Raw genomic sequence first — 24,301 nt, forward strand, 5'->3', positions numbered from 1 at the left:
TCTACCCCGTTGATTCCATTGGCTGAGGTAAAGCAAGTCTTCTAGTAAGGTAATTCTAAGACTGATTTGTTTTTGTTTTTTAAATAACATCATGTCTCTTTATGTGCACCAAAATTTAAACAACATCCTTCATAACATATAAAATAACACAAAAAAGATATATTTCAAGGACAATATATGGTTTAAACTACTGCTCATAATGCCAATATAGCCCTTAAAATTATTAAAGCAGAGCAGTTGTCAAACCCAAAGTGAGTTCAGTTGCTGCAGATCTCAGTACTGGCTTTAAGAACTGGCTTGACTATACATTCTCTGTCCTGAAAACAAATGCCTTTGGAATGCAGTGAATGTGTCTTTGAACCACTTCTGTATTCTTGAAGATGAACATCTGTGCTGCCCAGGAATTGTATCTGTTTACTACTGGGAGCTCATTGTATAGCATTAGTACTGTAGCTGTAATGCTCATCTCTTCAGACTTGTTCTAGCTTCATAGTGACACAACCTGGAGGTGAATTCATGCCAGGTAATCTCAGTAGATGGGAGGAGTTCTTACAGTTCCATTTCTTCAGCTCTTTTGCATGCTTCAGTACCTTAGTTTAGTTCAGGCCATAATGCTTCCTATTTATATATTTATTTGTGCTATTTACAGTCTGCCTTTCTCACTGAGACTCAAGGCGCATTAGCAGGATTTGAGTCCAGTGGCACCTTAGAGATTTTCAGGGTGTAAGCTTTGGAGAGTCAGAGCTTCCAAAAGAATCCTGCTGTTACCCATCTAAAACTATCCTCAAGGCAGATTACACAGTGTAGGTCAATACAATCAACATCTGGGACGTTCAATAAACGTTCAGGAAACAATACAGAAGGGTAAGGATTGCAGACATTTGAAAACAAGCAGAAATCTGATACAAATCAAAACACAAGCAAGCTGACATGACGTATATAATGCAGAAAACAGTGCTGCACTTACCTGTAACTGTTGTTCGTTGAGTGTCTTCTATGCAGGCATACATGAGACTGTGCAGGCACAGGCCAACCACAGAAAGAGATTCTTTAGCTCCAGACCTATAGAGGGCACTCCAACCAGCCAACACGCATGCGCAGTCTTTTCCTGCCAAAATCACGCTATAGTGGAAAACCACGGGCGGTCCTGGAACAGCTATAGCAACGAAAACACACAATGCCAGGAAACCACTATTGCAAATATAGATATATTTCTAATCACATAAAAGTGCAATGTGCAAAGTGCAATGTGTTCAAGTATGTAATTCTCAATTATACACAACAAAAATACACAGTACAATCATATATATGTTATACAAACAAATCCTTGCGGTCCGTATAATCTTTCACTTTCCTTTAAATTGCAACATGCAAAAAGTCTTGTATAAGCAGAAGCCCATGGATAGAGAATCGTGGAAGATGTTCTGACATTCCCAGTCCTAAATTTCAAGATAAATCCAACAATGCCGACGGGGGTGTGCAGGCAATTGCACTTTGCACATTGCACTTTGCACATTGCACTTTTATGTGATTAGAAATATATCTAAAATCACGCTATAGATCAAAGCGCTCTCTTTTCCCTCAGTTCTCCTGTGCCACCATAGAGCAAGGAAACAAAAATCCTACTCACAACAGGGCAGGAAGGAGGGAATGTGTGCCTGTACGAACAACAGTTACAGGTAAGCACAACACGGTTTTCATCATTGTTCTTCTGTGCAGTCCTACATGGGAGAGTAACAAGCTACTTACCATTGGAGGTGGGTGTGAGAAGAAACTCATGTGAACGGAAAGTGAAACGCTGCAGTTCTGACAGCTGCATCTGTGCTGGAGTTTGTGTCAATCGAGTAGTGTCATATGAATATAGCTGCTGATGCCCAAATGACAGCCTAGCAGATGTTCCAAAAAGGAGTTCCTTGCAGATAGACAGCTGACAACAATTGAACTCTGTCACTGGACAGGGTGTCCCTGCTGAGCAATAACATAGTTTGTCAATTTACCTGGATAGAAACTGGTTAGAAACAGGTTGTCTAGGTGGCCCCTGCCATACTTTGAAGGGTTTGGGGGGTTCACTGTTGGGCTATGGGCCTGATCTCCTGTGCCTTGCTTTAAGAGTGCTATTGAGTGCTACATGTCAGAGAAGCTGTGAGAAGGAATGTTATCAGCGGGAATGTTGTCAGCATTACCAGAGAGATGCAGCCAGTTACCAGGGAGACACGGCCAGTTGGCCGAAGAAGACCAGGACGCCTACTCAAAACAACAACTTTGTTTACTTTCACTTTACCTTCTTCAGCTAATTAGAACTTAGCTTAGAGCGTAACTAAGGGGGGAGTAGAATGGGTTGGGCTTGAAGAGTTTAATTTTAAGCAGGGGGAGGTAACGGTTATTCCTGTCAATGAAACATTGGAAATGTAACCTTCTGTTGAAGGTGAAATTTTGACACTACCTTGGGGAGAAACTGGAGGCTAGGGTGTAGGATGACCTTTTGTGGGAAAAATTGAAGGAACAAAGGGCCTACCCTCAGCGTACCCAATTCACCTACCCTCCTAAGGGAAGTGAAAGTAGCCATCAAAAAGGCTACTTTCCAAGATAGCAGAACAATGGGACAATGTGCTGTAGGCACCAAAGGTGATAGCATCAGTTGAGTTAGAACTAATGACAGATTCCACTGAGGTACTAGTCCTAGGAGGAAAGGTATTGAGTGCCCCCTTAAGAAATTGTCTAGAGGTGTTGTAGGAAAACACTGTCCTGCCATCTATGGTTTCACGAAAGGCCAAGATGGCTGCCAAGTTTACTTTTACTGAGGAAGTTGATAGACCCCTTTGTAGGAGTGAAAGGAGATATTCAAATATAATGGGAAGGGGGCATGTGAAGTAAGAGTGCCCCTCATTAGTAACCCATTTGAGAAATTAGTCCCACTTTAGTTTGTAAGAGGTCAGAAGGATTTGAGTCACTTTTCTTGAGGGATTCTGTGAAAAAGGAGCCACGCTGAGACTCTGTGGCTTTGTCACGATGGAACACCTATCCTCTCTGTAGGAGATCTTGTACCAATGGCAGTTGGACTGGCCCCCTATGGGATTGGCCAGTTCCACAGAGTGGGGAACCAATCCCATAGGGGCCAGAACGAAGCAATCAGGATACACTGTGCCTTGCAAAATTTTATTCTGCATATGACTCTTGGGAGCAGGGGGGTAAGAGAGAATCACATAGTAGAGTCCCTGGTTCAAGGGAATCTGGACTGCATCCCTCAAGGAATTGGAATTTCACCCTGCTAGGTAGCAGGATGTCTGCCTTTCTGTTGTTGGAGTTTGCAAATAGGTCGACATCTGGGAAACCCCACTGATGGAAAATGGGTCGTATGCATTTGTCATTGATTGATCACTCACGATGAGGATGGAACAAATGGCTGAGTGAGTCTACCCTGATGTTTGTTGTGCCAGCTATATGTATTGCTTGTTTTCTATTGCCCATGTCCATATTCATGTCGCCTCAGCACACAGAGTCAGAGATGCCATTCCTCCCTGTGTGTTCAGATAGTAAAGTGCCATGGGGTTGTTGGTGTGTACCTGAACTCTCTTGTTGCATAGCAACCTTGCAAAGAAGTAAGGGAGTAATGGATCACTCTCAATTCAAGTACATTAATATGTAGTCCAATTTCAGTAAGGAACCAGGTACCCTGGGTGAAGAATTCTTGGCAATGAGCTCCCCAATCTAATAGGGAAGCATCAGTAGTGACTGAGATTTCTGGGTGTTGAATGCCAAAGGGCATCCCTCTGAGGAGATTATCCTGAAGGGACAACCATCACAGAGAACGAATAATGGCCCTTGGAATGGATAGACACCTCTCAGTGGAGTATCGTGGTACTGAAATGTCAGACAAACCAATTTTGCAGTGGACTTACAAAGAATCTAGCAAAGGGGACTGCACAGGTAATAGCAGCCTATTGGATGTATTTTAAAAAGGACAGTTGCAGAATTTAATATTAGCACATTGTAAATAAGTAGGCTTCTGTGATTTTAACTGTAGAAAAATACTTTTACTACGTCTTGATGGTTAGACTAAGAGCTTAGAGAGTGAGCTAAACACTTACTTAGAGACTGAACAAAAAGCAATAAAACCTTAGTATATGTTGCTAGTTAATTGCCCCCCAATAAACTAGTTCATCCAATAGACAATCCTAGATTCCTTCATTAAGACTAAAGACTCCCCTTTCTGTGGCAGGAACTTTTACTCGAGGTCTAAGTTGTCCTATGCTAACTAGCTATCTAACTAAACAAACAGAATAACAATTTAACTCGTTCATGACTAAACGTAGGACACTTGCTAAAATCCCAACACAGCCATCAGTCCCAGTAACCTCTGAATACACCCTGCTGATTGAAAATGATTAGATTAGAATGTTCTAACTAGAGATTGCAAGGAAGCTACCCTTTCTACAGGTAGATGAGCCCCCCTTCTACAGAGTCTAGTCTGGTTTTGATAAAGTGTATATTCTGTGAAGGGGTCAGGGTGGACTTTTTCCAATTGATTAGAAGGCCCAAAGTAGATACTGTTTGTAGCGTCAGATGAATATAGTCAGAAAGGAGGTCCCTTGACTGGGCGACTAAATGCTTGTCGTCAAGGTTCAGGTAAATGTGGCAACCTTGGATCTGAGGAATCCCACAATAACAGCCATGCTTTTTGTGAAGTCCCTGGGGGCTGACGATAACCCAAAGGGAAGGGAAGGGAACTCAAAAATATGTGTGCTATACAAGAACCTCAAGTATGTACTTAGGGTGAATGCTTATATGAAAACAAGCATCTTTAAGATCTATTACAGCAAACCATGAACCAGGTTGTAGGAACTGAAAAACAGTGAACAATGTTAACTTTCAAAATCTCTCAACTTTAATAAACTGGTTTAACTGGCAGAGGTCTAAAATAGGCTTACTGGACTGTCATTTCCTGGTTCCCCTTTGAAAAACTAATTTTGTTGGATGCTGAGAAGGCCTTTGATAACTTGAACTGGACTTTCCTGTTCCTTTTACAAAAAGATGAGATGACTTCCGGTTTGGATACATGGCGGTCTGACGTGGTTCTAAGTGCAGGACCATCCAAGCTGCTGTTTTTTCTGGCTGGTGGGTGCCTCGACCACCCGCAGCCCCTGACTCTCAGGGAGAGAGTTGGCTAGAACGCTTAATGCCCCGAGAGTGAGTGATCTCGGCCGAGGGGGGGTTCTGAATTAAGGATTCTCCCCCAACCTTGAGGTCCCCTCCAAGACGGGAGGCTTAGATCTCTGCTGTGGCTTTGGAGTCAGGAGACTGGCATAAGATCATTGTGCCCAAGCTCCAGCACCAGTTTAGAACGAAGATTTGCGGTGGAAGCAGTGAGTACAACCCGAAAACTAAGGAGAAGTAAAGATCACTATCTCCCCCCGCGGAAGTGATTTAACTAAAGGACTGAGACGAAAGACAAATTTAAGGACTAGAGTTTATTAGAATCTAAACTAACAACACCTGGAAAAGTAAATTGGAGATTTTTAAAGTGCATATAGACTGAAATAAGCCAAAAAGTTTTTTTGTTTACATACCTGCGGTCGGGGGAAGATAACATCGCGATGAGAAGTGTGGGAACGGTGTAAGTGTCGCAAGATCGAGGAGACCATCGCGAGACAAAGGAGTCATCGAGACGAGGCCAAACCGGCAGGAAGTGCATCAGGGAGCAGAAAGAAGAGGATTAGAAGAGCGGCAGACCCAAAGAGGAAGCGGAAGGACACCATCTTGGGACAGGGAGAGGGCATAACATCACCTTCGTTAACCATAGAGTAAAGACGCCCGACATTTTGTTTGCCAAATATAAAGGACTTTAACTGATTCAGGCATAAGAAGATACCAGTAAGATTAAATTAATTAATTTCCAACACGGAGCTTAGAAAGCGATCGGATTCGTGGGCAGGCAGCAAAGTAAGCCCAATGACGTCTAAAAAGGACAAAGATTGGCAAGCAGCTATGGAGAATTTGGACAAAAAAATAACGGAAGGGAATAAAGAGCTTTATGATTCTATACAGAAGTCACAACAGACCATACAAGAATCGCAGCAAAATTTATTAAAAGACATTAAAGAGGCAATTAAGGTAGAAGTGGCAGAATTAGCCAAAAGTATTGATGATGTTAAAAAAGAGCTCCAAACAACGCAACAAAAAGTTCAAGAAGTGGAAGAGAAAACGGAAAGTTTGGTGTCAAGTATGAAGGTGGAGACCGCGGCATTAAGTGATAGGATGGCAGTAATGGAGTGTAGAAGTATGGAAAAACAACTGAGATTTAGGGGGATCCCTGAGACGCAGGCGGGAACAACTCAAGAGCAAATTACTCAAATGTTGGCAGGTTTTTTAAATAAGCCATCAGAAGAAGTTGCAGCAAACCTGGATGTAGCATACAGAATTAATTCAAAATATGCCCAGCAAAAGAATTTACCAAGAGATATGATTGTTCAGCTGACTACAAAGAGGATGAAAGAAGAAATTGTCAGCAAGCAATTCCAGAGTCCATTGGTGATGGAGGGGAAAAAAGTAAGAATTATGAAAGAATTACCCAGAAGCATTTTGGTGGAGAGGAAGAAATATAAAGACTTAACCCAGGTCTTGAAAGTTATGAATGTCATATACAGATGGGAGATACCAGAGGGTCTGAGCTTTGAATTTCAATCGGTAAGGAGAATCATTAAATCGCGATTAGATATAGAGACCTTCTTGGTTGATAACGAAAAAGACTTACCAAAACCAGCAGGATCATAACTATGGAAAGTAAATTAATATCGTGGAATGTAAATGGACTAAATTCACCTTCTAAGCATAAGGCTTTATTTCATTGGCTTGTAAAACAGAATTGTAATATAATATGCCTACAAGAGACAAACATAAAAAATTAAGATCTTAAATATTTGATAAACAAAAAATTGGGAAAGGAATTTGTGGCCTCAGCTAAGCAAAAGAAAAGGGGGATAGTAATCTATATCAAAGAAGAGTTACAGCCCAAATTGCTGCTGAGTGATGCTGAATGATATTTGGCCATAGAATTTTACTGGAATTCAAAAAAACCCTTTGATTATAGGGATATACGCACCAAATGAAGCAAAGGATCTATTTTTCAAGGAAATATTAACTCAGTTAGAACAAATGACTTATGATCAGGTGATAGTGACAGGAGACTTCAATGGTGTGGTAGATCCGCAAAATGATAAAAAATCGAAATCTGCAAAGAGTAAATTGGGGAAATTACCGAAATCTTTCTTTGAGTTAGAAAAGCAAGAAAATTTGGAGGACATTTGGAGGAAATTCAACCCGAAGGTGAAACAATACACCTTTTATTCTGCAAGCCACCAATCCTTATCAAGGATAGATATGATTTGGGCTTCTAAAGACTTAGCCATATGGACAAAAAATATTGAAATCATGCCAAAGGTAAGCTCAGACCATAACCCAATTTTATGGAAATTTGGGAAAAAACCCAAAAAGACCTAGATGGAGATTGAATGAAGACCTTCTTTTAAGGCAAGCCAATCTGGAGTTACTCAAGAAAGAAACCAAATGTTTTATTCAACTGAATATGGATAAGGGTGTCTCAACACAGAAGGTGTGGGATGCATACAAAGCGGTGATCTGAGGTGTTTTAATAGATTTGAATGCTAGAGATAAGAAACAAAAAGATGACAAATATAAAGAGATACAGGGCAAGATAGAATTGAAAGAACAACAGTTAAAGAGAAGACCTGGTAAAAAGAAAATACAACAAGAGATAAAGATTTTACAAGCACAGATAAAAGCTATGGAAAATAAAGAAGTGGAATGAGAATTGAAAAGGCTTCAACAAAGATCATTTGAAGGAGCTAATAAACCAGGGAAATATGTTGCTTGGCAGCTAAAGAAAAAGAAGGAGAAGAAAATAATAAGTAAGATTGTAGCAGATGGGAAGGTTTTGATGGATCAACCTGAGATATGTAGAGCATTCTATAAATTTTATGCCAATTTATATCAGAAAAAGGCAATAGATATAAATCAAATTGATAACTACCTCCGGAAAATAAATTTACCAATTGTACCAGATAAGTTGAAGAAAGGACTAAATGCTAAAATAACTGAAGAGATTATTGAGGCAATACAATCAACTAAATTGGGAAAGGCACCAGGGCCAGATGGACTATCAGCAATATTTTATAAGACTTTGGCCAAAGAGATTACTCCAGTTTTACAAAAGGTAATGAACGGAATATTAGAGGGAGAAGAAATGCCAGAAACTTGGAATGAAGCGAATATAACATTAATACCAAAAGAAGAACAAGATCTGTTTAATGTGAAAAACTTTCGGCCGATATCACTAACAAATAATGATTATAAGATTTTTGCTAAGATATTAGCAGAAAGAATTAAAGTATGGCTGATAGAATTTGTTGCAGAAGAGCAAGTAGGCTTTTTGCCAGACAGACAAATTAAAGATAATTTGAGGATGGTAATAAATGCAATTGAATACTATGAAAGGCACCCCGAGAAGGAGGTTGGTTACCTTTTTTGTGGATGCAGAGAAGGCATTTGATAATTTGAACTGGGACTTCATGTTTGCACTTATGGAAAAAATGCAGATGGGGCAAGAATATATCCGAGCTGTAAAAGCAATATATAAAGACCAAAGTGCAGCAATCGTAGTAAACAACGAGTCAACTAAAAAATTGGAAATAAGAAAAGGCACAAGACAAGGCTGTCCATTGTCACCATTATTGTTTGTAATGGTCTTGGAAGTTTTACTAAGACAAATTCGAGATGATGACAACATAAGAGGCATAAAAACAAAAGGTTTTTCGTACAAAGTAAGAGCATTTGCAGATGATGTTATGGTGATTGTAGAGGACCCAATTGATAATATGCCTAAAATATTAAGTAAAATTAAGGAATATGGAGATCTGGCCGGATTCTACATAAATCGAACTAAATCCAAGCTGCTTTGTAAAAATATGACTAAGCGAAAGCAGCAGGAATTGATGGAGATTACAAATTGTGAAGTGGCACACAAAGTGAAATATTTAGGAATTGAGTTAACAGGAAAGAATATTGATTTGTTTAAAAATAACTATGACAAGTTGTGGCAACAAATAGACAGAGATATGATTAAATGGAATAAATTAAACCTGTCATGGTTAGGGAGAATAGCAGTGATTAAAATGAACCTGTTACCACGGATAATGTTCCTGTTACAAACAATACCGATAATAAAGAATTACAAGCAGTTTGATAAGTGGCAGAGGAAGATCTTGAGCTTTGTATGGGCAGGAAGGAAACCAAGAGTTAAAATGAAAGTGCTGTATGATGCTAAAGAAAGAGGTGGACTGCAATTGCCAAATTTACCATGATGCAATCTGTTTACTATGGATTAAAGAATGGATGGTTTTAAAAAATCATAAATTATTAGCTTTGGACGGACATACAAAGCTATTTGGATGGCATGCGTATTTATGGTACGACAAAGTTAAAGCGGATAGTATGTTTTTATGACATTATCTTAGACGAAGCCTTTTTATGGTTTGGCAAAAATATAAGAAGTATATGGAGGATGGAACACCATTGTGGATCGTGCCAGCAGAAGTGGTCAACCCTCAAACAGAGTATCATGGAGAAGAATGGCTTGCATATAAAGAAATTTTGAAAATAGAGCAAAAGTCAGTTACGTTAAAAGCAAACGAGGAGTTACCGTTTCAATATGGATGGTTCCAATAAGGATTTATATGATTTATATGATGTTGACCATAGAAAAATGGGATTTAGAATAAAAAATTCAGATTTAGAAGAATGTTTATTGCAAGAAGGGAAAAAAGTTATATCTAAAGTGTATAAGATTTTGTTAAAATGCTATACTGAAGATGAAACAGTTAAAGTGCAAATGGTAAAATGGGCTATAAATTGCCATAGAAACATCACAATGGAGACATGGGAATATTTGTGGAGAAATACTTTGAAAATATCAACATGTACCAATGTCAGGGAGAATGTATATAAAATGATGTATAGGTGGTATTTGACGCCTAAAAAATTAGCCCAATGGAATAGCCAAATGTCAGATAAGTGTTGGAAATGTGGAAAACATGAGGGCTCGTTTTATCATATGTGGTGGACTTGCGACTTGGCGAAACAATTCTGGGGGAATATTATAGAGGTTATGTCTGAAATAATGCAATATAAAGTAAGTAAGTACCCAGAGTTGATGTTGTTAAGTCTAAATTTGGAAAAATATGTGATACAAGATAGAGCATTAATGTTTTACATGACAACGGCGGCAAGGATGTCTTATGCACAGCTGTGGAAAAAACAAGAGATCCCAACAGTTGAAAATTGGATTCAAAAGTTGCTGCACATGGTGGAAATGGACAAGCTAACAAAAAAATTGAAAGAACAAGACTCTGAAGAATTTCTTGCTGACTGGGCAAAGCTGAAAATGTATTTGGAAAAGAAATGGGATGTGAAGGGGAAATTATGGTTATTGGAGAACTTTTAAGGGGGAGGAGAGATCTTTACAATAAATAGATAATGGGAGTTGTAGAGTAAAATAAGGATTTGAAATGGAATTATTTTATTTAGTTAAGATTGATATAGAAGATAGATTAAATAGACAATGGGTTGGAAAACTGCTGGAAGTCTACAAAGATAAAAAGGAAGGGAGAGGGTGGGGGACACTATAATAGGGGAGATATTGAATAGGATTTTGATGTTTGTTTTAGATGTGTATTACTCACCCAATAAAAATTGTTTTTTTAAAAAAAGATAAATTTTAGGGAGAATTTTATAAAATGGGTGAAATCAATCTCCATTTCACAGAATGCTAAAATTATTGTTAATGGAGAATTAATTAAACCATGTGAGATTCAAAAAGGAACATGTCAAGGATGTCCATTGTCACCGCTCTTTTTCATTTAGGTGTTGGAGCTTTTGAATGGAGAAAGGAGGAAAGGATTAAACAGGAGGAAAGGATTAAAGGTGTAAAAAATTTTAAGAGTCATACAAATTAAGAGCCTTCACAGATGATTTACATATATGGTTTCAGATAAAGACTTAAATATGAAGAATTTTTGGCTGTTATATTCTGGATCATTTTTTCATGTTTGCCATGATAAAAGTTGCTTTGTGGATCTGAAGGAAAAGAGTGGACATAATTTGACTCAAGCTGATGGTAGCACTTTGCCTATAAAAGGAATTGGGACAGTTAAACTGAGAGTCTTAAATATTGCAGGGGGAGTTGTTGAAATACATTTGAAGGATTGTGTTTATGCTCCATGAGCCAATCAGAATTTATTGTCTGTTGAAAGAATTGTGAAAAAGAGAAACCAGTTTCTGATCAAAGGCATTGTGTGCAACATTTTTAATCCTGAGTTCAATATTGAAATACTGGGAGAAAAGATTGATGGCTTTTATTATCTAAAGCACATTGGTAAACCAGTCTTTCATGCAAGGCAAAATAAATGTTCCATCCTAGTTGTATCATAGCATGGCACAAGAGACTGGGACACAGAAATGTTCAATCTGTGCAGAGGCTGTTGCAAGAGTGTAGTATTGAAATGATTGAATGTGATCAAATGCAAGATTGCTGTGAAATCTGCTTAAAAGCTAATGGAACTGCTCCAAGCTATAAAAAGCAACAGAGTGTGCACAATGAAAGACTGCTACAGTAAGTCTACTCAGATTTGGTCGGCCTTTCAGGCCTTCAGATGGAGGGAATAAATACATTTTGACTTTCTTAGTTGCTGAATGTCATTTTGCTCTCTGATAAGATCTAAAGATCAGGTGCTAGAGAAATTCAAGAACTATGTTGCTGTTGTGAAAAAATAAGTTCAGTAAGACTCTAGAGGTCTTGTTTACAGACAATGGGATGGAATATTCTGGCAATGCGTTCCAAAGATTCCTGGGGGAGGAGGTAATAGAACATAATACAAGCATGGCTTATTCCCCTCATCAAAATGGCTCGACTGAATGCCTTAATGGATGCCTCTAGGAGATGGTGTGTTGCTCTTACACGCTGGATTGCCTGACCCTGCTGGGCTGAAGCCGTAAATATAGCAGTTTACCTCCACAATAGAATCCCTTCTAAAGCTACAGGGAAAATACCATTTGAATTGTGGTTTGGAAGAAAACCAGGCTTAAATCTTCTGAAGGCATTTAGTTCTAAAGCATATGCCCATATACCCAGGGAAAGAAGGGGGAAGTTGAACATTCTAAAGCTTTGGTTCTAAAGCATATGCCCATATACCCAGGGAAAGAAGGGGAAAGTTAGACAGAGCTGAAGTGGATATCCTTATTGAATATGCTCATGGTGGAAAAAGATATGGAATAATGGATCCTAAGATGCTTTTGTTTAAAGGATGCAATGTGATACATATTGATGAGAGTAATGTACTCCAGGCTTCTAAATGAATAGAATCCATAGTGCAAACCAGCCAGGAATCTGAAGAAGACCCTTTTACTGATATGGCCAGATGGCTACCTGCCAGGACTGCCAATCAACAGGAAGGGCAACAAGAGACCCCACGATCAGAAAGGGAGACGAGACCACTATGAGACAGTCACAGAAAAGCAATAAAGGGGTACCACCGCTGAGGTTTTCCATTTGTATAAATGTGCAACCCATGAATGGACTCTCAAGCTGAAAAGAAATGATTGAATTGCCTACACATGAAAGAGACAGATGGATAGGAGCAGCTACGGAAGAGTTTGAATCCTTGCAAAGGAATCAAGCACGAACACTTAATGAATTACCTCCTGAAAGAATAGCTATTGGATGCACATGGGTATTCAAGGTGAAACACAATACTGATGGAAGTGTGGAGAAATACAAAGCGTGTTTGGTGACAAAAAGATTTACCCAAAGACCTGGAACTGACTTTACTGGAACTTTTGTACCTGTAGTCAAGTATACCTCCCTCAGGATTCTTCTAAGTATTTCAGCATCCAGAGGAATGCACATTGAATACCTGAACATTAAAACAGCATTTCTCAATGGAGATTTGTCTGAAAAGATCTACATGGAACAACCAGATCGTTTTCAAGAGAAAGGAAAGGAGAATCTCATATGCAAACTTTAAAAAGAGCATTTATGGACTTAAAACAATCAGCCAGAGCATAGAATGAAAAACTATCTAAGCAGTTACAAAATCAAAATTTTCAACAGGGAAAGGCAGAGCCCTACCTATTTATAAGACTGAAAGACAGACAGCATCAGTATGTGCTACCTTTCATGAATGATTTGATTTTGTGCTGTAAGAACAAAGAGGATGCACAGGAAATTGCTGAGAACATGAACAAAGAGGTAGAAGTGAAACAGATGGGAGAAATGAATCATTACCTTGGAATAGAAGTTTCCTCTTGAACCAAAAACATAAGATTATGGACTTTGCCAAGTCTCTAGGCATAAAAGATGCTAATGGATTGAGTACTCCACTTAATTTTTTAAAAATTTTTTTATCTATTTGACTTCTAGCCCACCCTCCCCACAAGGGTCAGGGTGGGTTACAACTTGAACCGGCTGACTTCAACCTTAAGGATGGAGTGTTACTCGAGAGCAATCAGCAATATAAAGAGGCATTTGGCAAGCTTCTCTATCTGAGTAGTGTCAAGACATGACATTTCTGCAGCTGTTAGGATCTTGTGCAGAAAGACAAATTCACCTAATCGCTATGACTGGAACACTTTAAAGAGACTGGCTAGAGACCTCATAGGAACAGCTGACTTGAAACTAAAGACCTCAGCTTGTGACAACCCAAGATTGGTCGGATACATGGGCTCTGACGGGGTGAAAACAAAACTTACTATAGGTGAATCAGCAGCTACCTATTTTTCTGTGGAGGCTGCCTGATCAGCTAGACTAGCCAAAAGCAAGCACTAGTTGCCAAATCAGCAACTGAGGCCAAATACATATCTGCGTCACACACATGCAACAAACTGGAGTGGATCATCTATCTACTGAAAGACTTTGGTGTGGATGAGCCTAAACCAGTAATCTTGTTTGAAGACAATCAAGCATGTGTAGCTCTATCCAAGGCTGAAAGCATCAAAGCATGAAGCAAGCGTATTGCTGTCAAGTGTCATTCTGTGAGAGAGATACAGTAACAAGGACTGATTGAACTCAAATATTGTCCTTTAGAGGAGATGGTTGCTGACATAATCACCAAGCCACTTGCCAGAGGGAAGTTTGAGAACTTGCGCAAGAAACTGAACATTCATGACTTCAGTATCTGATCCTTGAGAAGCGTTGTTGGGTTTTGCAAGTGTCATTCCGTCTATCATGAAAGAGTAAAGCTGAAGTTTCTGTGAGCTAATGGTAGCAAGTTTAGCATAGAGCGAATTAGGAGTAGAGTAGACTTTTCCATCCAAAAGGAATGGAGCTTCGGGGAAAACTTCCAGTTTCTTCTTCTTAGAGAGAGAAAAAGAGAGGACAGGAAGAAAGATGGAGTTTAGTTAGGATGTTGGTTTTTTTCCATGTAACCCTTTCCCTTTATTCTAGAAGTAATTTTTTTCTTAGAAGTTGCATTATTCTTCTATGCTTTATTCATTCTGCTAAACATTTCCAACACTTTTCCATTGTACAGCTAGTTTCCTAGAAATGAGTTGCTGCTCTGGTGTGCTCCCAGTCCTTTCCGTGGTGGTGCAGGTACAAATCTGTAGTGGGTCTTTCCTGTACTGCTTTACTGTGAGGGACTTAAAAGGCAGAAGGGAGGATAGCCTGTGGGGAAGCACATACATGCACAGTGAATCCCTGTTCTTTTTCTCTGTTGCTAATTGGCCAAAGCATTCCGTCTACCTCTGTAGATGGGGACAGGCATGTGACCTGCAGAATGCTTCTGCTTTGTTGTTGTTAACATTTTTGAACTCCATACTGTTGGAAGCTTTAGTATTCCTTTTGTCAGACAGCTGTTATTTCACATGGAAATTTTTGTTCAGCCTTCAACATTTTGAATAATCATATAAACACAGATTATAATAATTCAAGCTCTGCTACTGGAAAAGCTTCAAATTGGTATAAATGCCAAATAGTGCTAAAGTTTGAAAGAAGTCCACAGCTGACTGATCTGGAAATAAAGTAATGTTTCAGATTGCAAACCCAGATTGTTATTTATTTGTAATGATTTCGTATTTCATTAATAGAACGTTAATGTTGAACCAACCAAATACAAACCAAATAAAGCTAGGCAGCCATAAATGTCATAGCATTTAAATGATGGACAGCCCAATTACTCCCACATAAGTGTGGATAGGATTGCAACATTATCTCATTGAATTCCGTTGAAGTTAAACATGTCTGAACTGATTGACCTAATTGATTTCATTTTGTGTTGTAGTCATTCTCTGTGTTACAACTAGCTCCTCTTTCCTTAGTTAATAGAGGCTTAATGAGAAAGAAAATGAGCATGTATTGTCTGTTTAAGAAGCTAGGTCACCGCCACAAACCCACGTCCAACTCAGGCTTAGGCTGACCTTCCCCTACCCTGAGGTAAAACTTCTCCTCTTTAAGCCTATGAAGCTGGGCTGGGAAGCCTCTGTTAGCATGGTTGATGTTAAGCTTCAACTTTCCTTCTTGTCCCACCCTTAAGGATTATTAAAAATGGTTACCCAGCCAAGTCTTAGTAGGGAACAGATCAGGGGTTTGCGCTTCCCTTTAGCAGAAACTGGCACACAAGGCTTGGGGAGGTTCAAAAGGTAACAGAAGGTTTATTTACAGTCGGTTAACGTCAAAAGGCAGGTAGGCAAATGTTTGAACTTAAGTTTTTTATACAGCAACTTCACTGGTGTGAGGCACAAAGCACTTGGTTTAACACTAGGTTGCTGGCTTCTTTCAGAGGTTGACAGTGCTTCACAGATGTTACACTTTATATACTCAAACACAAACACAGCATGACCTTCCCTCCTCTCCAGACCTTAGGGCGCTCCACTGAGACAAACCCTTACTAGATATTGAGCAGGCGTTATAGTTATGAGCTATAACTCTGTTCCTGGCACTGAAGGGGAGATTCCTCTCTACCCACTTCATTGGCCCTCTATAATTCCCAGATCTCTTGAGACTAAGTAGGAGTTAGTGCTGGTTTCCCCCACTTTAGTCCTAGGACTAAAAGTGTTTCACAAACATCATTTCCTCTCACAGAGCCAGGCTCCGACTCTCTTTCACTCTCTTGTTTACTCTCCCACTCCAACTGACAGCTTCCCCAACATTCCATCCCCAGCTGCCATTTCAGGCTAGCCCCAAGGGGGGGGGGAGGAAACCTGTCAATCATAGCTCACTGACTGGAAATCTCAGCATCTGAAGCTGAGTCTGTCACAGTCACCAAGACCAACTTGTAATAGGATCCATTTTGAATGCTTTGTGAGCGTAGTTATTTGCATCTGCGCAGCTAAGTTGGAATCCTTGGGTTTAGACCATTATCCTATTGGTGCCATTCGAACAAATTAAGTTCATGCTCAAGCACTCCTGTTTTCACATGTGTCAAGCTGTTTTCCCTATGCTCTCATCTCAAGGAAGTTTTACACACATGTACAGGTGATAGGTATGAGCTTGCCTATTTCTGTTGATTAGTCATCATCTTTGTGCCACAGCAGTTAAATAGAAGTCCAGTGAGATCTTTTACAAATAACTGTGCTTAGAATCTCATTCTGAGGGTTATGTTGAATTGGACATCAGATTGGCTTCTGATTATTTATTGTCATTTTGCACAGATGTTTCAAGTCTGGATTATCAATACAGCTCTGATACTTGGCCAAGAGTTCTTTGTTCCCTCTGTACACAGGATTCTATTCCCAGAAAAATGGGATGCAAAATATTCTTCATGTTTTCAAGTCACAGTTCTCCTTCAGCATGAAGGAGTACCTTTCACTCTTGCAACACATGGAAGGATGATAAATACACATTTAGAAAAGACAAGACTTAACATGTTTTGTTGTTTTTTAATTACTGTTTGAAAGCTCTCATTCAGCTTCCTTTTTAACTGTTTTGGTAGGTAAGTTAAAGTGACATGCTTGCTTGTTAACTGCTTTCATTGTACATGATAGACAGAGGTTAGATTAAACTCTAGAGACACATGGTTAGCAGTTTATCTCCAGTATGAGCAGCTGTCTAATGCCTCCTATAAAATAAATTCAATTCGTTGCCAAATGGTTTCTAATACTGAGATTCCTCTCGTTAATATAATTTCTGCCTTAGTAAAACTCAGGCTTAAGAAGGATTTAAAATACTTGGCTTCTGTGTAATCATGATTCACCAAGTCCTTGAAGTTCCTGATACAGCAGATGCTTTTAGTTTTATTCTTTTTAAAAAAGTCTTCAGACAGTGAATTTTGAAACATTATAAGTAGGTATCTGCAAACTTCTGATGTCATCTCTTTTATTTTCATTTGCCAGGTTTGGAGGAGACCAACCAGTATACATCAATATCATTAGAGATCCTATCAACCGTTTTTTATCTAACTATTTTTTCCGCCGATTTGGAGACTGGAGAGGGGAGCAGAACCACATGATCCGCACACCAAGCATGAGACAAGAGGAGAGATACTTAGTAAGCTTTTATTTTTAAAACTGGCTTTGTTCTTTTAAACCATATAGATATGCTTTTGCCAGATTTCACATATACTGAACAATGCTTAAAAGTTTGCCCTGCTCAGTAATTTAACCCTTTCATGCTGTAACATTTGTTAAAAAATTAGAAATTTTTGAATGTGAAACTTTCAACCAGGGAGTTTTCAAAAAAACATATAAGAGTATCTCAGTTACAAGAGTTTCGCAGTATAAGGCATCCAATTGCATAAGATTTCTTTTAATATGAAACTTAATTGTTTTATTTATAAATTGTCTTCCCCCGCAGTGGGGACCTAGAGTGGCTTATACCATTCTCCTATCTTCCATTTTATTCTCACAACAACTCTGCAAGGTAAATTAGGCTGAGAAGTTATGACTGGCCCAAGCAAGCTTCGAATCCTGTGGCAGAGTGGGGCTTCAAACCTAGTCCCTCGTTCTAATCTCTATACCACACTGGCTCTTGAAATCAAGTACTTTCTTTTGATTTCTAAATATACTCTATTTTATGTCCCAGGAAAATAGTGTCTAACGTACTGGAAAAGGAAATTACCTAGTTTGCATAATTTATAAGTGTTTAATAGAAACCTGTTAAAGGCAAGAATCTAATAAAATCTAAGTGAAAAATTGATGTACACTTGTGTACAATGGTTCAATTCAGTGTATTAATCCAGGACTTTGTAGGAACTGGTTTGAGCATTGCTATTTTTGATTTATGGGTTAACATTTTCTTTCCCTGCTGTTCCAATAATAACAGTATTTCTTGGAGGAGTCATAACAGCACTTCCTTTGAAACTATTCAACAGGTAGAAGAAGGCATTCTGACAGTTACTGATGTTGGAATGTCTTATTAGTTTATTATGTAGCTGTCTCTTAAAGAGAACTAAAAAATTAATCAAATAAGTGAGAGATGTGATAGAAGTTCTGGGAGAAAAGTAGACCAATTATTATGGTGCACGTGTGTGCATGCGCGCCCTGGTAACAATATTAAATTACTGCAGTTGGCTGTTATGACGTAAGCCCCACTCACTCTCTCATTGTGAGGCAGATTTTCCCTCCAAAACTGTCACAATTGCTTGGGGTGGGAGCTGGCATCCCTAACTAAAAACAACCAATATTGCCTTCGGTATGACTTTAAGAGTGTGTCAGTGAAGCCAACAGCCATACCATGAAGAGTTTAGACTGTTCATCTCTTCAGGCAAATGTTGGAAGAAATATGGAGGAAAAGGCACCTTTTATCACCCCTGGTGGCAGTATCAAAAAGTTCAGCATTTGGGGGCCATTATTATATATCATATCCAAAAGTTAACAGGTCATGTCATTCCTTTAGAAAGTAAAACTGTACTTCTCAGCAATACTGAAGACAAATATCTTCAATTCAGAAAGAGGTTATAAATATGCTACTAATAGTTGCTAAAATGCAAATAGCACAAAAATGGAAGAAAAAAATTCAAAATATTCAAGCTTAGAACAACAGAATATGGGATATTATGGTAGAAATAATATTTCATCATAGTTAAAGGGAATGGAAAAATCTACCTATACCTCCACCTTCCAGGAAAAGTGGTTCCTTTTTTGGTGTACTCAGATTTAAATGTTGATTCAAACAAAAGCAAAGTCTTACCTATACAATTTAAAAATAATGCAAGGAACACCATTGCTTTTTCTCTTTATAGTTAAACTTTATTGTGAACAGTATCAAAACAGTGCTTTGTGGTTTTTACTATTTTCACTGAGCTCCAGCTATACATAGTTTTTACTGTATTTATGTTGTGACTAATGTTACAGACAACAGATTTATGTAATCTAAACTGTGATTCATTTTTTAAAAGAAAAGTTAAAAAACAAAACATTTCTATGCTGCCTTTCTACCCAATTGATGCTCCTCAAGAAGAGGCGATGTATCTTGCGACATTAACAGTTCAGTCCTGAGTGGGAGGGAGGAAAGCACTTAAGGAGCAGATGAAGGGGTATACCACTGTACCTTGGACTTACAAGGGCATAACCCCCTCCCTCTGCTGGCAGCCGGGCAAGGCACACCCCCACTGTGGTTTGGCTGCAGCAGCAGCTAAAACAGGCTGCCAGATGGAGGCATGAGTAAGACATAAGTCCCCACGCCAGTGCCGAGAGGGCAGGCCAAGGGTGGGCCAAAACTTAGTCGGCTCCCAAAGCCGCTTCAGCCTGGGCATGCCCACTATAGCGGCAGAATGTTACATTGCGAAAAACAGTGGTGTAGTCCATTGGCACCCATTGTACAGGGAAAACTCACTCTCTGGCCCAATGGCCAACCCCACCCAAGCAGCTCAGTGGAACACAGGATGCTGACTATCACCAGGGCCAATCTGCGTGCACCCTCGTGGCAGCCGAGCCCCCCCCCCGCACCCAGTCAGCTCACCGGCACCCTATATAACTTCTGGGTGGGGTGACAATGAACCTAGGTAAGTTGGGAGCAATTGGAGGTTCTGACTGACAGCCCCCTGCTGCGCAAACTTAGAGTTGCGGGGACTTAGAGCGCGAGGTGGGAGAGGGTGCTCACGTTGGTGGGGCACACGTGCACTTGGGGGCTTTGAGGAATCAAGAAATACCTTGAGGATTGGGCTGCCTGCACTCTGGTAGGGTTGCCAGGTCCCCTTACCCTTCCAGTGGGAAGGGGGACCTGGCGCTTACCTGTATCTTCTTCTAGCATATGAAGCTCTCGCGCTCCTGACCTGGCACAATGACATCATTTTCAGGAGTGATTTTGTCACACTGTGCTGGGAATGCGCCATGGGAGGCCTGTTCCCACACTTTTCCTCCCACCGGCCAGGTGAGTGGTGCTGGGGGGAGGAGGCTGGGAGTAGGAAAAATAGAGGAAGTAGCTATAATTCAATTAAGCCACAGTGCTTCTATGGGCAAATTAATTTTGGCACTCAAGAGCTTTGGAGTTGGGTATCGTTAATTTGCTAACAGCATCCAGCTAACAACATATCACCTTCATATATATATTAAGGTGAGGCTAGCTCTCAGTCGTGATACTCTTGAGTGAACACTTATTTTCAAGCTAGGGAGAGAAATTCTCAGCAAACTGAAGCAGGTTTAGAGCCCAAGCCTGATCACAGCCCATGCATTACTGCTGATTGAGCAGTAGCTGCGAACACTTTTTGTTAGCTGCAATTATTGCAGAAGACCTGATCCTTTTTTTTAAAGTAAAGATTTTATATAAAAGAAAAGATATGAATAACAATATAAGGTGCATAGAAACTTATACAAGCACTACATTTGGATTAGATTTAAACTAATAGAAAAATATATTCAAATTATATAACAGCACAGCTAAATTATGTAATAGCTCTCTTCACCTCTCCTTAGCTGCGTATGCCCAGACTTCAATGTCAGTGATTTAATCAGTCATCTCTTCTGTATTTTATCTCTATACTATAATTACCTTAATTTATGTTAGTGTTAACCTAGATAATCAAAGAAGTCTTTCCATTTTTTCCAGAATTCCAATATTGGTCTATTGTGCACATAGGAAGTTAATTTAGGCATTGATGCATATTCATACATCTTGTCTGTCCACTCAGGCATGTCAGGAGGACACAAATCTGTTTCCCATTTTGCTGCATATAGTACTCTCTCGGCTGTCGCCATATACCGGAAGATATCTCTCTCTTCTTTTGTAACATTATTTGGAAAAACATTTAACCGCATATTTTTCAGGTTCAGCTCAAACCTGACCTTCATGTATCTTTATCCAGTATCTTTGTGCTTCCTTACATATCCACCACATGTGATAAAATGTTGCATCCGTACATAGCCATTTCCAACCCTGTCCACTATAGTCCTTACTAATTCTCACAATATCTTTGGGGGTAGTATACCATCTAAAGAACATTTTATACCAGTTCTCTCTTAACAATTTTCAATCTGTAAATTTAATATCTTTGGTCCATAAATATTCCCATTGATTCATAGAGATGGTTTCTCTGACGTTTTTTATCCATTTTAACATATAGTTTTGAACATGTTGGTGTTGCAGTAAAATGTTATTTTTTCTTGGTAAATGCTTCAAGTCACCGCTTATTAGTAATTTGAATTCTGTTTTTTCTCTTAATCTGCCACCTTCTTTGAGGGTTTATTTCAACTTAGATACTATTTGATGATACATCAACCATGGAATATTTTCCCCTTTAGCTTGAATTTCTTGCCAAGTTTTCACATTACCTTACTTATCTGTCCTAAAGTCATAGCTGAACTGATCAATTCTATTTCTGGTGGTGGCATCACAATAAGCATTTATTGGCAACATCAGTGGCGAGATTGGTGGGCTCAATCTGTTTCTGCATTGAAACCATATATTAAGTAGTCCGTCTCTTAGTATATGAACACCATCTTGCTTCTGAATTGATTTTAATGATTTCTTAAGCCATTAATAGTTATGAATACCCTCTTTAGCATCAGGTGTTTCCAATTTGACCTGATCCTGATCCTTCTTAGAGCAGAGGAATCTCACCATCTTTGCTAAGGATAAATTACTGTAATGTGTTTTATGCAAGGCTGACTTGGCAGGTGACTCAAAAATAACTTGCCTTATGATGAATATAAGGATGCAAATATATTTTGACATGGTTTTCTGATGGCTGTCCTGGCTGCCTGTATTCTTTTAGGTCAGTTCAAATATACAGTAGGCATAGTAGTTATTTGGTTGGTTTTATTGTACTGATTCCTTTAAACTACTGTCCCATCTGCTATATAATTAAAAACATCATAAGCATTGCATTTTCTACATATTTGGATATTCTAAGAAGAGCCCCCTGAGACTATATATTTATATGAGCTTTGGAAAGCATATTAGCAGTTTTCCATTATGTATGTAGTTTGCATGTGTTTGTTTCTTGAACTGCACATGAGGCAGAAGGATTTGGAAAAGGATATTGATGCCAGAGTCGTCAGAAAGTCACTATAGAAGAAGTAAAATGTTGCTAGTACACTTTGTACTTCACAACTTTACAAAGCACTGGATCAGTTCTGCTTTCATGTTAAGTGGGAATCAAGGTTGCTGGCAGCTTCTCAAAAGCATTCTCTTGAAGCTGAAAAACTAAGCAATACTTCATAAAGTTTAAGGCTGCCAGGCACATTTTTAAATCTACCATTTGAGACTTCAGTACTGTTTTGTTACAGTGCAAATTTATACTACAGAGTCTTTAAGCTACCTTTATTGTCTTAAATTTTGCTGCATTAATTGAACAATTTTTCAGTATAAATATTTACTGTTTCTAAAATCTTGTGTAAAAGCCTGATCTTTTTCTTGGATTGTCATCTTCCTTCTTTTGGCAGTCTTTGCTTGTCAGTTCCCCTGCTCAAAGGGTACTGTTGTTTTTTGTTTGAGCAGAGTATTGGCCTGCTGCCAGAAATTTCGTGGTAACAAAAGTTGGTTGTTATAAATGGTACAGATATTTTTTGAAAAGTCATGATCTTTATACAGATGTTATACCTCATGACTGATTTTTCTTTCTTCCTAGTACTGAAAGATAATTTAAGCAGATCCCATTGTGAACTGCTGTTTCAACTAGCTATGGAGAAAAGTAAAGCCACCTATGTATGTGTTTTGTATAGCTGCCTTTGAAGATCATTGAAGGCAGCAGCTGGTGAAGATAATGGCAACCTGCCCTTCTGATTTATTATGAGCTGCTATGGGGGCCTATTTGACTAGATGGATGAAATATTTCTTGATGGTTACTGCTGTCAGTTTAAGATTAAACTTATTTGCTTAAATGTATTCACTTAAAGCTTAGAACTAAATTTTAGCTTTTTGATTTTCCAAACATCTGTTCTCTTCCAACTCATGTGTGTCCTATTTATTATGTAAGAAACCAAGAATAAACTTTTTGATATCTACTCTATTAGGGAGTGTGATACACTTGTGTATGAAAATACAAAGGCCATAGCTTTTTAAATATCAGAAATTGTTGTGGAAAATTCCACTGTCCAGTTGGGATCTTTGTGTAAATATAGCTTTAGGCTTTGACTCCGCTCCAGAGAAAACAGCAATTTGAACAAAATGTTGGATAAGATTGTTTAAAGTGTTTTGGTGAATGTCTGTGTTTACCAGGGCTTCACTCAAAGCCAACAATTTTTTTATCCAAAGAGAGATATGGCATAAGCAGCTGCTACTCAGTGTAACAACTTTACAACTTGAATTGACTTTGGGGGAAGTTCAGCCATTGTCTTTCTCAGTCAGCTACCGGTGTTAAGTAGGTTAAAGTTAATACCTGAATGAGAGAATGTTTGGTGCTGTTTGCTCCTCATCCAGGGTTCAGTCAGGGCTGATCCATGTGGGAAGGATAAGGCTCTGTGGACAGGGCTCTGCTCTCCTGAAAATAGTCCTTAGGAAGGAAAAGGATTTTGTGTATCAGTTCTTAGATTGCCTGTCAATATTCTTCCAGAGGGGGTATCTTGTTATGGACTGAGTTCACATACTGATGAATATTGTGCTGATGTAATCATCTACCACCTCAATTTTCCTGTGCCGACAGTATCTGACAATGTGTAGCCCCTACCTTGTTTATTTTTGTGTCTGTAATTTTAAAATACATTCTTCTGTCCTTGACTCTGAAATCACATTGTAGATATTAGTAAAGCATTATAATGTTATGGAAATGTCTTATAATATTAGCTGTATTTTTCATTCTAGTGCATAGCTGCTTCTTTTCTTTCACTTGTTGGGAAGGCAGGTTTCAGGTGTTCCAATTTA

General features: G+C 38.9%; 1 protein-coding gene across 1 annotated transcript in view; it reads left to right on the top strand.

Annotated features, from left to right (window-relative positions):
* Window positions 1–24,301, top strand: part of UST (uronyl 2-sulfotransferase) — a 255,515-nt gene that overhangs the window by 134,619 nt on the left and 96,595 nt on the right. Inside the window, exon 5 of the mRNA XM_054992691.1 lies at window positions 17,398–17,551. Coding sequence (XP_054848666.1) covers window positions 17,398–17,551 — 154 coding nt within the window. The remainder of the gene's footprint in view (window positions 1–17,397; window positions 17,552–24,301) is intronic.

Source organism: Eublepharis macularius, chromosome 1, assembly GCF_028583425.1.
Source record: "Eublepharis macularius isolate TG4126 chromosome 1, MPM_Emac_v1.0, whole genome shotgun sequence".
NCBI classification, from domain to species: domain Eukaryota; kingdom Metazoa; phylum Chordata; class Lepidosauria; order Squamata; family Eublepharidae; genus Eublepharis; species Eublepharis macularius.